The sequence below is a fragment of the Notolepis coatsorum genome (genome assembly GCF_963971535.1).
Source record: "Notolepis coatsorum genome assembly, chromosome: 11".
NCBI lineage: Eukaryota > Metazoa > Chordata > Actinopteri > Aulopiformes > Paralepididae > Notolepis > Notolepis coatsorum.
This window is the reverse complement of record NC_140175.1, coordinates 104,499,703-104,516,559: the sequence shown is the minus strand read 5'-3', so window position 1 is coordinate 104,516,559 and position 16,857 is coordinate 104,499,703. Positions and strand designations below refer to the sequence as shown.

Sequence of the window (16,857 nt, the reverse complement as noted above, 5' to 3'; positions counted from 1 at the left end):
AGACAGTCAGACACCAGCAGAGGCAGCAGAGCAGCCCGGCCGGCCAGCGCTCCTCCTCCCGCACCCCGCGCCGAGGAGGACCCCGTCTCCACAGAGAGATTAAAGTTGTCGGAACAACAACAGTGTCAGTGAGTTGACGCCTTCTTCTTCCTTCCAGTCATGATGCCAGTTCATCCAACAGCAGTGGGGGCCGCCTGGCCCGCGGGGGCCACCACCACCACCACACCAGCAGCAGCAGCAGCACCGCAGCAGCAGCAGGACGAGCAGCAGCCATGAGCAGCTGCAGATACAACGGCGGCGTCATGCGGCCGCTCAGCAACCTCAGCGCGTCCCGCAGGAACGTCCGCGAGTTCGACTCCGAGTCGCAGCCGCTGCAGCCCTGCATCTCGGGGGGCGGGGGCGCCGCGGAGGACCCGTCGGACTGCACCCAATTGACTTCTTCTTCCAACAAGCCGGACAACAATTCCACCACACTGATGCCTTACGCGTCGGGAGACGGAGGAGGAGGAGGAGGAGGTGGTGGAGGTGGAGGTGGTGGTGGCGGCCACAGCGGCGGTAAATCTGGGAAGAAGAAGAACCAGAATATCGGCGAGAAGCTGGGCCACCGCAGGGCCCTGTTCGAGAAGAGGAAAAGGCTCAGCGACTACGCGCTGATCTTCGGCATGTTCGGCATCGTGGTGATGGTGATAGAGACGGAGCTGTCCTGGGGAGCCTATGGGAAGGTACGTAATAACTCCTCGTCTCTCCCGCAGTAGAGCAGCATGTAGTCGGTCAGGAGGAGGATGGACGAAGCTCCTCGCGGGACGTTTTGCTGTCAGAGTTTCCTTCTTCCAGTAAGTAACCCTCCATCCGGCTGGAGTTGGAGCAGGTGTGCAGCCTGGGGGGCCGATGCAGCGCGCGGTGAGGCGACACTCAGGAGAGCACCTGACTGAGTGTCCCATGTAGAGCCACGCACAGCCAAGTACAACCATGTACAGCAACCATTCAGAACCATATGTAGGGGGTGGCTACTTGGGCTCAAGCCCCGAATGTTTTCTGAAAAGCCCCGAATCTACTTTTTAAAAAATAAATTAAAAAAATATTAATATTTTTTTGTTTTTTGTTTTTTTTGACAATTAATCATTGTTACATGAAAATATGTTTGCACCAGATTTAGCAGAAGCTAATTTCCATCTGTAGTCTATCCAGCTGCTAACTGTATTTGAGTGAGTTAAGTCTTGGTGTTATGGTAGACTCAGACCTAAACTTTAAACCACAATCAACAAGTTGACAAAAACATAATTCTTCCACCTTAGAAACATAGCTAAAGTACGGCCATTTATAAATCAAAAGGACGCTGAAAACCAGATCCATGCCTTTATCTCAAGCCGACTCGACTACTGTAATGCACTCCTTACTGGCCTCCCGAAAAAATACGATGATAACTATTTTATTGCAATGCACTATTGCATTATTTTATTCTACTTTATTCTACTATTTTACTTTGTATCAGTGATAATCAAACCGTAAATAAAGACGCCTATTAACACTTTAAGCGCCAGATGGCGCTGTTTACTGTTACTGTTGAAAGGCCAGCACCTTTTAACATGGGGATATGTGGCTGTGTTTGCAGGCCTAAAGCTATATTATATATTATAGCTATGGATCTAATAATATAGTCGATTGTCATCGAGTTTCTTCCGGTCAAGATGCAAAAAACAGATCATTGTTCCATCCATACATTTTCGTTTTATACCGTCGTGAATATGAGTGTAGTTTCAGGGTGGTCTGGTGTCATTTCCAAAATGCTTCGTAATGTCCGGCAACGTGTATTCTAGTACAGGGGTTCTCAACCTTTCTGCTGCCAAGGCACCCCTGTGTTCAATAAAATATTCCAGGGCACCCCTACATACGATAAAGACTTTTCCAGTCCTGTCTTTTTTGCTACAATGATGACAAAAGTGCTTGCTTTCAAAATAATGTTTATTTAAGAAACCGGGAAACACATTTGTGTGTATATGCAGGCTATATAATGCATTATTAACACTATGATCGCCGGGAACGAGTTTTCACGTCATTCCGAGCCATGCTCATTCTGCCGAAGACGCCGTAACTCGTCTTTGATGTCAATATTTCAAAAATCTGTCATCGAAATCATATTTCCTTTCCGGAGCCCTGAGACACAGTGCAAAGCTCCACTCAACTCTCTAGCGGTTCAAGAGCGCCATCTGGTGGCCGATCGGCAGATCGCCAACCGGATATTAACCTTTGAACCGGTAGTGCTCATCCATATGTGGTCCGGCCACTCGCTATCGTTAGAGAGACTCCGTCTTGATACAGTGAACATCGATCGGTGCAAATAACTCGAAAAAACAACATGATTTGGACGTATATACTATTATACAACCTGGAAATGGATCGGGCATTTCTACATCCCATAATAGAAAAAATTCTGTTCCACGCTCATCTGCCAGCGGCGCGAGGAAGATACGGTAAGATCCAGCGTTATATTCTAACGTGTTCTTTACTAACTGCTCTGATGAACATATGACCCACTCTGGATGAATCATCTAACGCTGCCCACGGAATTATAAACGATCCCCCGCCCATCCGGTCATCATCAGATGATACGTAGAAACTTCTAGAAGTACCTCCAGTTGAAATTTATTATCTGGCACAGATCGCTATCAAACTGTATTTCATCAATGCATTTGGAGCTATAAATCAAGTTCTGGAGAAAGCTGCAGAAAACGATAAAAACATACTTATACTTTAGACCATATTTTAGTATGAATATGTGAATGAAAAAGTTTAACGTTGCTACACCCTGAACAATACATATAGGACATTGAATGGGCCATAATAATGGCAATTTAGCAATAGAATTTAAAAAGTTATAGCCCTGCAAAGAAGGGGAACTTCTCCATAGACAAATAGAGCTGGCGAGGGATGGTCAATTATGAATTTAACCCATGGCGTTTAAAGTGTTAACAGGTGTTTCAGGTCTAAATGGCTTAGTACTGTTGACATTACACTGCTTGTAGTAGTAAATCAAATAGCATATTTCTTTAAATAAAATTACAGAAAATGATCACTAAAGTGCTATCTGTTGCAGCTGCACTGTTCTCCATAAAAATAGCATATTTGGATAAGTTTGACCATTTCTCAAAAACCGAAAATCACGTATTTTTTTTAAATACAGAAAAGGATCACCAAGTTACCATTTCTCAAAAAATATAAATAAATACAGAAAATAAGCACTTGTTCACTCAGTGGACATTTCTAGCTCAATGCGAGGTCTGCTGCTGCTGGCTAATAATACGGTTAATACGTGGGGAGATCTTTGACAAGGCAACACGCATGTCATCCTCAAGGCTCAACTTGGCCCTATATTTTGTTTTCAGAGCTGTCATGGATGAAAAGCTAGCTTCACACAGATATGTGGTGCTGAATGGTATCAACACCTTAACTGCTGCATCATGAGATACTTGGTACTCAGCACCACACTCTGAAACTAGCTCTCCAGGTGGTATGAGATTGCAATGAGTTCTTCCAAGAGTTTGGATGGAGATGTGTCAGGAAGCTTTGTCTCAATGTTGTCTGTAAAGTTTTTTTTATCCAGAGTAACTTGGTGATCCTTTTCTGTGTTTTATTAAATAATGATTTTCAGATTTTGAGAAATGGTCAAACTTATCCAAATATGGTATTTTCATGGAAAACAGTGCAGCTGCAACAGATAGCACTTTAGTTTCTGTAATCCAAAAATAATTAAATTTTAATTTTTTTTTAATCTCAAGGCACCCCTGGCAGCTCTGCCGCGGCACCCCTGTTGAGAACCACTGTTCTAGTAAACGCGTTATCGTTTCTTCCCTGGACTAGCTACTGTTCTCAAATCAAATTTAGATTATCGGTATTATGTTTCATCATGGATGCAGGGGGGGGGGGGGGGGCGTCTGTTAATAGGCGTCTTTATTTACGGTTTGATTATCACTGATACAAAGTAAAATAGTAGAATAAAGTAGAATAAAATAATGCAATAGTGCATTGCAATAAAATAGTTATCATCGTATTTTTTCGGGAGGCCAGTAAGGAGTGCATTACAGTAGTCGAGTCGGCTTGAGATAAAGGCATGGATCTGGTTTTCAGCGTCCTTTTGATTTATAAATGGCCGTACTTTAGCTATGTTTCTAAGGTGGAAGAATTATGTTTTTGTCAACTTGTTGATTGTGATTTAAAGTTTAGGTCTGACACACGTTGCCCGCTTTAAGGTGGTGGTATAAGTTAAAGGTTGTGGTGTCGAAGTAAAAAAATCCCTAACACCTATCTGGGCTAAGCCCCGGATCTCCTACAATCCTAAATCTGCCCCTGCAGCCATGTGTAGAGCCATATAGAACCATGTACAGCCAAGTACAACCACGTAGAGCCATGCAGTATAACCATTCAGAACCACGCACAGCCAAGTACAACCATGTACAGCCATGTATAACCATTCAGAACTATATGTACAGCCATGTACAACCGTGTAGAGCCATATAGAACCATGCACATCCAGGTACAACCACGTATAGAGCCATGTACAGTATAACCATTCAGAACCATGGACAGGCATACATGTAAGCCCATGTGGAACCATCTAGAACCATGTATACAGCCAACTTCAACCATAGAGCCATCTGGAACCATGTACAACCAAGTTTCAAGTTTCTTTAAAACTGACATAGAACCATGTAAAATCACGTAGAACTGCCATTCAGAACCACGCAGAGCCATGTAGTAGAACCAGGTACACAGATGAAATAGTACTCTGGTAAAAGTCCATCATTCAGAATTGTACTTAAGTATTTGATATTCAATGTACTTAAGTATCAAAAGTAAAAGTATATGCATTCTACATGATGTTTGTGTATTCAAGTGCTTGGGAGCATTCAAACCTATAGAACCATTGGCCATTGATGTTAAAGTATGCTATGTTGTCCAGTTATGTTGCTCTGATTGTCTTTTTGAATTAAGTTATCAGGTTTAAAATTTGAAAGTACATAATCATCACCAATCTTTGCCTTGTTTTGGAGTAAAAGTTGCTTAAAATGAAAATACTAATGAAAAGTAAAGTAGAAGTACCTCGAAATTGTACTTGAGTAAAAATACTTAGTTACTTTCCACCACTGCATATAGAGCCACTTAGAACCAGAATCATGTTTGTAGAATCACGCAGAACCATGTAGAACTTTGCAGAACCATACAGAACCATGAAAAACCATGCAGAATCATGCAGAACCATGTAGAACCATGCAGAACCACTTGGAACCATGTAGAACTATGCAGAACCATGTAGAACCATGCAGAACCCACGAAGAACCATGCAGAACCATGCAGAACCATGCAGAATCATACAGAACCATGCAGAACCATGCAGAACCATGCAGAACCATGAAGAACCATGCAGAATCATACAGAACCATGCAGAACTATGCATAACCATGCATAACCATGAAGAACCATGCAGAACCACGTAGAACCCATGTAGAACTATGCAGAACCATGTAGAACCATGCAGAACCCATGAAGAACCACTTGGAACCATTGTCCAGTATCTTTCCATCTTTATTGGAAACCTTTTTGAAAATTTTTTGATCCACTTTTTCTCCCATTTTCTATATTTTCTCCCATCCCAATTTCGTATCATCTAATTCAACCCTCCCCTGTCACGAACGCTGTTTCTTGCCTCCCACAAGCCGGCTGCAATGTGGACTAAGTCATACATAGCACAAGTCCCCTCCGGTACTTGAGGTAACAGCAGTCTCATCTTTTCACCTGCGCAGCTCGATCTCTCAGTGGCGAGGAGTAACGCGTGGGAGGCTCACGCTGCCCCCGACACTTCCTGATTCTACTGCGCAGGCGCACCAACCGACCTGTAGGAGTCGCTGTCCACAACGCCCGATCCCCACCCATCAGTTTCCCACCCCCTAATACGGCCAATGTGTATTAGTACGGACGACCAGCTAAACTGAAAGCAATGAGGAGCGCTGGGCTCGAACAGGCAAGCCCAGCGTCTCCGTCATTCGTGGTCGAGCGCCTTGCCCACTACGCCACGTAGCCGCCCTAAATCATTTTTATTTTTTTAAAGAAAATTCAATATTGCATAATGAACTTCAGGTGCCAATTTTTCTTTAAAAACAAATCCTTTATGTTCTGTGTGTGTGTGTTTCCCCCAAGGGAGAGGGTATTTTCTTAAAGGGGACATATTATGGAAAATGTTGTCATAGTCTTTGTATGGATTTGGAAGTCAGTCTGAAATGTTATTGAATTGAATTACATTTTTATTTCGAACAAGTGAAAATTTCACTATTCTTTATACATTTAAATATACTGTATGTGTCCACAATAATAAAGTAAATAAATAAATAATAATCTATGTAAACACTTGGTGATTGTCAAAGCCCTTCCTCATCCCTGTACCTTGTAAATCATGTCCTTATAGCTCTTTTTAAACTGCTTCATGTTTGGGTTTTGCTTTAGCTCCACATTCAGACTGTTCCACGCACAGTTTCACTCCACATTATTGAATTAAATTAAATTCAACTTCCCCCTCAAATTATAGCCCCCTTCTCTATTAACACAATGGAGGCCAAACCCGAGATAAGTCGGGTTAACTCGCAGACGCTTGAGTGCCAAACCCGAGAAAAGTCTGGGTTTTCATCGTTATTTCTTTTATTAGATATTTCCATTCATATCCATCCAGGGAGCCTGCTGTTAGCATTGGGAATGGGTCTGAGATTGCAAAAGTCCAATACCGCCGCCTGGTGGGTTGTGGCCTGTATTGCACATCCTTTGAAACTCTCTGTATTCGGGTGTGCGTTGATGAAATAGGTCCGGGCAGACTTTTCCTAGTTGGGCATGACGAGTGCTTATAACGCATGGATTTATAAGAATCAAACACTCCCGATTCATGCTATTTGGTGGATTATGTTACTTATGGACACGATCAACATCAATACTTGGAATGGCGATCAGATAATTGGAATATTCTTTTTGGAGTACATCCTAGTCAAGGTAAGGGCATCTTGCGTTGATCCAATAATTCCTTCATTGCAATCGGACCGTATGTGTGTAATGTACTGTGTAATGTATTCCGTTGGTGACTATCAAAGCATAAAAAAACGACCCCCACCCTTTCATGCATTCATGATGAAACATAATACTGATAATATAGCGTTGATTTCGAAATAGTAGCGTATATTTTGTTTATTATTATTATTATGTTCTGGAAATAATTTAAAGGAACTAGCTGAATATATTGTGTATGAAATGACAAAGCTAAAGAAATGGTTTGATGTAAATAAGCTATCACTGAATCTGAAAAAAACTAAATTTATGATTTTTGGCAAACAAAAACTAGATGAAAATATAGTACTGACCATAGATGGAGCCGATATAGAGAGAGTTAGTGAATTTCGTTTTCTTGGTGTGATTATGGATGATAAATTAACATGGCACACGTTAAAAAAAAGATGTCCAAGAGTATTTTTGTTATGAATAAAGTAAAGGATGTGTTAGAGTATGAGGCAATGAGAACACTCTACTGCTCACTCATCTCACCTTATATCAGTTATTGTGTTGAAGTATGGGGGTATACTTATGGGACTAATATAAAACCATTATATATACTACAGAAGAGGGCTGTATGAATCACACATAAAGTGAGTTATCGAGAACACACAAATATATTATTTATTAAATCTAGAATAATTAAACTTGAAGACATGGTTAAGTTTCAAACAATGTTAATTATGTTTAGGGCAAGAAATAATACACTGCCAGAAAAACTACAAAATCTTTTTCATTTAGAAAGTGAGTTTAGTAGGAGAAAATACAATTTTAAACATCAGTTTGCACGTACCACACTTAAACAGATGTGTCCTTCAGTTATTGGTGTAAAGTTATGGAATTCTCTCCATAGCGAGCTTAAGGGATGTAACAGTGTTTATCAATTCAAAAAAATGTATAAAAAAAAAATATTTAGTCAGTATGAAAATCAAAATGTGATCTGAATAGTGAGATCTTTTCTTTTTTTTTCTCTTCTCTTTCTTTTCTTCTTTATTCTTTATCATTATTATTATTATTTAAATGTTTCTTGTTTAACTATGGATTGTGTTTCTTTTATAATGGTATAAATGATTATTTTTGTAAATAAGGTTATACGCCGACCATTAAGAAAATACATGTTCGTTTAGGAATAAGGGGCAGGTAACAATAAGATTTATTCTTCTTCCTGCTCCTTTTGTCCATGGAATGGCTATTTATGATTTTTTTTTAATGAAGAAACTATGATTGTATTATTCCATGTGGCAAATAAAAACTCTGAACTGAACTGAAATACAGGCGAGAAACGGCACGGTTTTTAGTGAAATGCACGTATTGCAGCATAGCATTGTTTTCTGGGATTAGACAGGATTACTCTAAAACTATACTCATATTCACCACGGTATAAAATGGGAATGTAAATTTATTTTTATTTTTCACAAATTGAACGATAGATACTCGATGTCAAATGGGCAATAGTATTATATCCATAGCAATGATATATAATATAGTTTGAGCCCTGAAAACACCGCCCACGTATTCCTATACTTTAAAGCGCTGGCCTTTCAACAGTAACAGTAAACAGCGCCCTCTGGCGCTGAATGAGTTAAAGAACTTTTTTTTAATACTTCCCGTATTCTTATAGCTATATACTGTAGATGCTGGGGGAAATGCTGTCTTGTCGTACAGAACTTGTAAGTCGCTTTGGATAAAAGCGTCAGCTAAATGACTAAATGTAAATGTAAATGTAAATGCCATAGGTACTCCTTGCCGTTTGGCCAGGGTCAAGTCTTCAGATTAACAAGCCTTAACAAGCTGTTCAGAATGACTGCCTACAGTACTGCCCATGCCGTTTTACTGAGTGTTTTACTCTTTGGTGTGAGGTAGCCAGGCAGGGGAGGAAATAATGAATTTAAAATGTTGTGCTACACCCACCAAAACACATGGCAAGAACGAGGTGCTGGAAAATAAATAATTAAAATGAGAATTAGAGACATAGATCATATTAATATAAGTTCACATAGCTAGGAAACAATGCTAAACACTCAAAAAGGCCATTTATAAGATAGTTCCCCTTTAATACATTATTAAATGATATTTAGACTAGTTTCTTTAATAAATAATTGTGTTATATTTAGACTAGTTTCTTTAATAAATCAATAATAAAATTATATTTAAACTAGTTTCCTTAATAAATAATACAAAGTTATTTAGTTTCTTTGCTGTAACATTTTAACAGACATGTTTCACAGAATCAAGGATGTCATATAACATTTTTGAAAATATACATACAGTAATATGTCTCCTTTAACAGTTTCAGTGCCGACCTTGTTTACCTTTTTACCCCGTTGAATGCCATCATCCATTTCAATGTTAGCGTTAAAAACGCCTAATCTATTATTTAACTATGTGTATAATCTGCCCGTCGCTTATCAATGACTTGTTTGCAGTCAACATTGTCGAAACGGATTGTTTTTTAATCGGTTCATATCCTTTTTATAGCATTTCGAAAGCTATCGTTCTCTCGAAAATTTTCGGAAAATTGAAAGATTCCCTCATAAACGGCATTTATTGGAATATTCTCGAATACACTAGACACGTTGTCATTTGTCGGCCTATTCATGAATCGTTTTCAAATAAACGCTAGATTATCGATAGTATATGTGTACTTATGCACGCTATAGACGCGGGCTGAAAAATCTATTCTCTCGTTTCCTCAGGATCACACACACACACACACATACACACATAGGGACACGCTATTATCTCAGTGAATACAGCTCCGATTACCCCAAGACTGGTAACATAGACTCCTTACCTTAGATCAGATGTTCTCCAAAAAGATTATTCCAATTCCTGATCGCCATTCCAAATATCGATCACGCTTATTGATTTATTATTGGCTGCTGTAAATATATATTCCAGGCTGCTTTCCGTCTCGCGATCAGATCCCTCTTGATCAGACGGCTCGCCAGCACAATGGAGCCAGTTGGCTCCACCTCTACAGATCTACAGATCCCAGGTCAGTCTAATCGACTGACCTGCAGTTACACAGGGATAGACGATAGGGGGCGCTTTTTTCCCATCTGAGCTCCTGGAGGGGATGCTGTACCAACGGGAGACTCGGTTGATGAAATATGAATTGAGATCGCTAATAAAAAAAAAAAAAACATTTGTCGTTGTCGGCACTCAACGGGGGGGCTGATAAAACGACAATTGTCGTGGCTGGCACTCAAAGTGTTAATATGCCAAACACTAAAAATACAACAGGAAAAAAAAAGGTATTTAGATGTTCTCTTGATATGTTGGCTTCAGACTCCAACCTGAAACCCTGGTCTGTTCTATTCTATCCTGAGCTGTTTATGTAGCGGTATCTATCACGTGTCGTATGTTTATACCATGTCTGTAGTACTGTAGCGATATCTATCGCGTGTTGTGTACATGTCTAGTTTGTCCAGTTTGTCTATAGTGTGTGTTTGTGTTTTCAGGAGTCTCTGTATTCATTAGCGCTCAAATGTCTGATCAGCCTGTCTACCATCATCCTCCTGGGCCTCATCATCATCTACCACGCCAGGGAGATCCAGGTATGCCTCCTCTCCTATCTTCTTCTGAATGAATGAATGAAGTAAATGTTTCTGTCTTTGTTTAAAAACACACTTGTGTGGACTTACACAATTTTTTTTTAATCACAAATGTACATATTCAAAGTAAGCTCACACACAAAATCCAAAATGAATGACCGAAAAAGAGGAATAGGCTGAAGCACAAGCTTATTTTTGCCTATCCTCTACAAATTCTTAAAAACTAAATATATTTAAATATAAAAAAAAAAAAACGTTAAATATGCTGCATGATATAATTTAAAAAAAAAAAAAAATGTTGATGTTTTACTCAAAACTGTACTCCTGAATTATTAAAAATGTTAAGGCTTTTTTTAAATCTCCCCTGAGAAGTACACAACTTCAACCTGTCACTAAGGCTATTCCATAATTTAACTCCCAAAATTTAAACACATCTAGATTTTACATTAGTTCTTACTTTTATTTAATTTTTTTAAGATTTATCTTTTAGCATTTTTACAGCTTTTTCCAGGTCAGACATGACCGACAGAGCAGAGAGAGGAAGGACGGGAGAAGATATGGGGGGGAGAGACATGCGGCAAATGTACGTCGGGTTCGGGAGACGAACCCGGGTCGACCCCGTAGGTCTGCAGTGCAGTAACGTGGTGTGCCACCCTGGCGCCCAGTTCTTACTTTTTTACATGTTTTAAATCATGTTATAATATTGTGCTATAATATTCCTCTTACAGAATGGGTTGGGGCTCTGTTGTGTCAGTTCCATGTTTCATTGTGATTACTGGTCATACTATGATGCTACAGACTAGTTCAGGTGTGATTACTGGTCATAATATGAGGCTACAGACTAGTTCAGGTGTGATTACTGGTCATAATATGATGCTACAGACTAGTTCAGGTGTGATTACTGGTCATAATATGAGGCTACAGACTAGTTCAGGTGTGATTACTGGTCATAATATGATGCTACAGACTAGTTCAGGTGTGATTACTGGTCATAATATGATGCTACAGACTAGTTCAGGTGTGATTACTGGTCATAATATGATGCTACAGACTAGTTCAGGTGTGATTGCTGGTCATAATATGATGCTACAGACTAGTTCAAGTGTGATTACTGGTCATAATATGATGCTACAGACTAGTTCAGGTGTGATTACTGGTCATAATATGATGCTACAGACTAGTTCAGGTGTGATTACTGGTCACAATATGATGCTACAGACTAGTTCAGGTGTGATTGCTGGTTAGGTATGATTCTACAGACTAGTTCAGGTGTGATTACTGGTCAGGTATGATTCTACAGAATAGTTCAGGTGTGATTACTGGTCATAATATGATGCTACAGACCAGTGTTGTAGTCGAGTCACTAAATCTTGAGGTTGAGTCTCGAGTCCCCAGTGTTCGAGTCCGAGTCTGAGTCCAAGTCATCAAGGTTGAGTCCACTCCACTCTGGCAGTCAAAGAGCTGACGTACAAATAAAAAAAGGTCTACATTAAACATAGATGACACAGAGGTCACCGTTTCAAAGGGAGTTTATTTACTTTGCCAAACAAATGCACTAGCCATCAATATCTTATGCCAAACGATTAGGGCCTATTACAAGTCCGAGTCCGAGTCTGCATCTTCCGAGTCCGAATGCAGTCAATGCTCGAGTCCAAGTCCAAGTCATCAGTGCTCAAGTCCAAGTCGAGTCATGAGTCCTGAAAATCAGTCCAGGACTTGAGTACTACAACACTGCTACAGACTAGTTCAGGTGTGATTACTGGTCATAATATGATGCTACAGACTAGTTCAGGTGTGATTACTGGTCATAATATGATGCTACAGACTAGTTCAGGTGTGATTACTGGTCATAATATGATGCTACAGACTAGTTCAGGTGTGATTACTGGTCATAATATGAGGCTACAGACTAGTTCAGGTGTGATTACTGGTCATAATATGATGCTACAGACTAGTTCAGGTGTGATTACTGGTCATAATATGAGGCTACAGACTAGTTCAGGTGTGATTACTGGTCATAATATGATGCTACAGACTAGTTCAGGTGTGATTACTGGTCATAATATGATGCTACAGACTAGTTCAGGTGTGATTACTGGTCATAATATGATGCTACAGACTAGTTCAGGTGTGATTACTGGTCATAATATGATGCTACAGACTAGTTCAGGTGTGATTATTGGTCATAATATGATGCCACAGACTAGTTCAGGTGTGATTACTGGTCATAATATGATGCTACAGACTAGTTCAGGTGTGATTACTGGTCATAATATGATGCTACAGACTAGTTCAGGTGTGATTACTGGTCATAATATGATGCTACAGACTAGTTCAGGTGTGATTACTGGTCATAATATGATGCTACAGACTAGTTCAGGTGTGATTACTGGTCATAATATGATGCCACAGACTAGTTCAGGCGTGATTACTGGTCATAATATGATGCTACAGACTAGTTCAGGTGTGATTACTGGTCATAATATGAGGCTACAGACTAGTTCAGGTGTGATTACTGGTCATAATATGATGCTACAGACTAGTTCAGGTGTGATTACTGGTTAGGTATGATTCTACAGACTAGTTCAGGTGTGATTACTGGTCAGGTATGATTCTACAGAATAGTTCAGGTGTAGCATAGTATAGCATAGTACAGTAAAGTATAGCATAGTATAGTACAGTACAGTATAGTGTGATATAGAGCAGGGTGCAATCTGTGAAAAGGAAACCGGGTTTAATGTAGGCAGTTACTGTATATCCATATAAAACACACACAGTGCAACAGAAATTAGTCTTCTGTTTTAGTTTATTTGTCTCAATTTTTTTAAATCGAGGGAATAAAAAAAAAAGTTTACTTAACACTGCAATAGTGCTCACCATTTATTTATTTATTTATTGATTGGAACTTTTTAAACTTCAGCGCTGACCTTCATTGTTTGTTTGTTGTATTGGTTGTCCTTTTTATTGTCTGTCAACTGCACTGAGCTACTGGATACCTGAATTTCCCCAAGGGGATGAATAAAGTATCTATCTATCTATCTATCTATCTATCTATCTATCTATCTATCTATCTATCTATCTATCTATCTATCTATCTATCTATCTATCTATCTATCTATCTATCTATCTATGAAGGAGATTAAATGAGATAAAGAGATTAAATTAACATAATTTCTCAACAGGCTGTTTTACTTTCAAACGGATGCTTCCTGACATATAATGCAATGGTTAGCCGCTTCCTTGTCATCTTGCAGTGTTACCAAAACGCAGGACAGTAAAGTCATACTGAATACAATTATGTAAAAATAAAGGTTTACATGATGTATAAAGCATTTAGATTAATGAATTAAAGCACAGTAGGCTAAGTAGGTCAAATAGACCAAAAGGCTCAGTAGCAGAAGCACTGAAGAACAGAACATAGACATGATGTCTTCATTAGTTGTTACTGGGCGCTCACCTCTCCTAACAACTCATCTGGTAAATCCCAGATCAAGTGTTCAGCACCATGGAGAGTGCAATGCACCATATAGGCCCCGTCTCCACCTCACTGCTTAGTCTGCTGACGAAGGGGATGTTTAGAAAACTCTTCGAGATTCAAGAGTTTATTCATCACATACATACCAGGGCATACAGTGAAATGCGGTTGGCCATGCCCGCTTCGATGGTGCAATAAAAACAATAGTAATAGTAATAATAATAAAAAGATAACTAGAAAGACATGGTAAATAGACATGTTAATAAATCGCTTAAAAGCACTGGATCCTATGTACATTCCTATACAATGTGCAGTTTTTCTTCTATGTCTCTATGCTATACTTGCTGTTACTAACTATACTATACAACAAGTTATTTTCTTAAAGTGTTCTTTTCCTTCCTTTAAAGTGTCCTGTGCTGCGTTTGTGTGGCGTGCGAGTGCAGAATGTTGTGTTGTGTGTGTGTGTGTGTGTGTGTGTGTGTGTGTTCATGTGTGCTTGTGTGTGGAGAGATCAGTGTTCATTGTTCTGATGACCTGAGGGAAGAAGCTGAGTCTTAGCCTCTCTGTTCTTGCTGCGTGTATACGGAGGCGCTTGCCTGACCGCAACAGCTTGAACAGGCTGTTGTTGGGGTGGTGAGGGTCCTTCATTATTCTGCAAGTCCTGCAGGGGTGGTAGTGCAATACCCGTAGTTGGGAGAGAAATTAGCTTTGACTCGAATCTCTCGCTCTTCACAAGATTCACGCTGCATCAAATTCTCTGGTCCGTTCACATGCCGGTCAGAGCACATCTTCAGCCGGTCAGAGCACGTCTTCAGCCGGTCAGAGCACGTCTTCAGCCGGTCAGAGCACATCTTCAGCCGGTCAGAGCACGTCTTCAGCCGGTCAGAGCACATCTTCAGCCGGTCAGAGCACGTCTTCAGCCGGTCAGAGCACGTCTTCAGCCGGTCAGAGCACGTCTTCAGCCGGTCAGAGCACATCTTCAGCCGGTCAGAGCACGTCTTCAGCCGGTCAGAGCACGTCTTCAGCCGGTCAGAGCACGTCTTCAGCCGGTCAGAGCACGTCTTCAGCCGGTCAGAGCACGTCTTCAGCCGGTCAGAGCACGTCTTCAGCCGGTCAGAGCACATCTTCAGCCGGTCAGAGCACGTCTTCAGCCGGTCAGAGCACGTCTTCAGCCGGTCAGAGCACATCTTCAGCCGGTCAGAGCACATCTTCAGCGGCAGACGCCAGTGAAACTGAAAGTACCGAGCTGTAGTTACTCAAACTGAGGCCGACAACGCAGCTCACAGTAACCAGCAGTTTGTATATATATACTGTATATAATAGAGTAAAGTAGAGTAGAGTAGATATTGTAGACCACCAAAAGGGGGGATAAACCTAACAGACTAGAGTAAAGTGGAACAGAGTTAAGTAGAGTAAAATGCTTTATTAGTGAATCGTATTCCCTGCTACTCTGCTTCCATTCTTGGTTTCTCTTCTTACTATGTTTAATGTATTCATTCTAATCAGGCTGACAGACTTGGTGTCCGTCTGTCCAGTCAGGAGTTAACTGGCCGTTAAACCCGGGGTAATGGCCTTGTACCAGAGCACCAGAGTACAGTATACTGTAGTACAGCACAGTATAATACAGTCTATTATAGTACATTATAGTAGAGAACAGTATAGTATAGAACAGTACAGCACAGTATTAGCATAGGGATGCACCGATCCGATATTGATATCGGCCCCGATATCACTAAAATAGCTGGATCTGGTAAAAAAATATATATATCGGATTTCTTTTTTTAATTATCTTTTTTATTAATATATAATAATAAATAAAAGAAATAACAATTCAGTACATTTATATCTGTGTTAATTTGTTACATTTAGTTTCACTAAGTTAGGAAAGTAATGTTTTAAGTCAAGCCTGATGTTGCCTTGCACAAAATAATGATCCCAGTCTCTTCCACACAGTGAGGCATACAGTTTATTAATTGAACAATGGGCATTTACATTACATTTAGTCATTTAGTTGACGCTTTTACGACAAGTCATCAGGAAGGGTACAACTCTATCAGCTGAGTAACAAAGTTCATCAAAGTGTTGAGTGCTATACAGTGTAGGTTAGTATATTAGGTGCATGACAGTAAGGTTAGTTAGGGTTAGATTTCTTTTTATTCATTTCAGATAATGGTATCGGATCGGTACTCGGTATCGGCCAATACCCAAAAGTATCGGTATCGGGACTGAAAAAGTCCTGGAATCACTGGTAAATAAAAAAACTCAAGTTATTTATCTTAAGTGATTGTATGTTATCTCAGCACTGATCTGCATTTAAAGCTACTGTTTAAAGCCACTGCTTTAGTTACAAAAGTCCACCATAGATAATAAACACATTGTGCTGCCCTTTTCATAGACCCGTCAACAGTTTTGATACAGTTGATCATTCTTTGCTCTTATAAAGATTACATAGTATTGGCTTAATGGAAATGCTTGTAACTGGTTTCAGAATTATTTGTTTGAGAGACTTCAGTGTGTGAAGTGTCCTTTTTAGCATTTATATTAATGATATTGTCTCTTCATGGCTGTCAAGTCCATTTTGATGCTGATGACAATATTGTGTATTGTATTGCTGACTCTGTACAGCTAGCCACTGAGAACCTTCAACCTTCTTTTTTTAGTTTTTATCCACCTTTTCTCCTTATTTTTCTCCCATCCAAATTTCGCCTCGCCAATTCTCCCTTCAATTCTCCCCTCCCCTGT

General features: G+C 39.9%; 1 protein-coding gene across 2 annotated transcripts in view; it reads left to right on the top strand.

The window, feature by feature from the left end:
• Positions 1–272: 272 nt before the first annotated feature.
• kcnn2 (potassium calcium-activated channel subfamily N member 2) overlaps positions 273–16,857 on the top strand; it is a gene marked incomplete at both ends in the record, with an annotated part of 191,972 nt that continues 175,387 nt past the window's right edge. The window contains 2 exons of one of the 2 annotated variants that reach the window (XM_084325269.1): positions 273–722; positions 10,551–10,643. In XM_084325269.1, coding sequence (XP_084181395.1) covers positions 273–722; positions 10,551–10,643 — 543 coding nt within the window. Of the gene's footprint in view, positions 723–10,547; positions 10,644–16,857 lie in introns of both variants that reach the window. The other variant, XM_084325268.1, reaches the window with a different exon arrangement.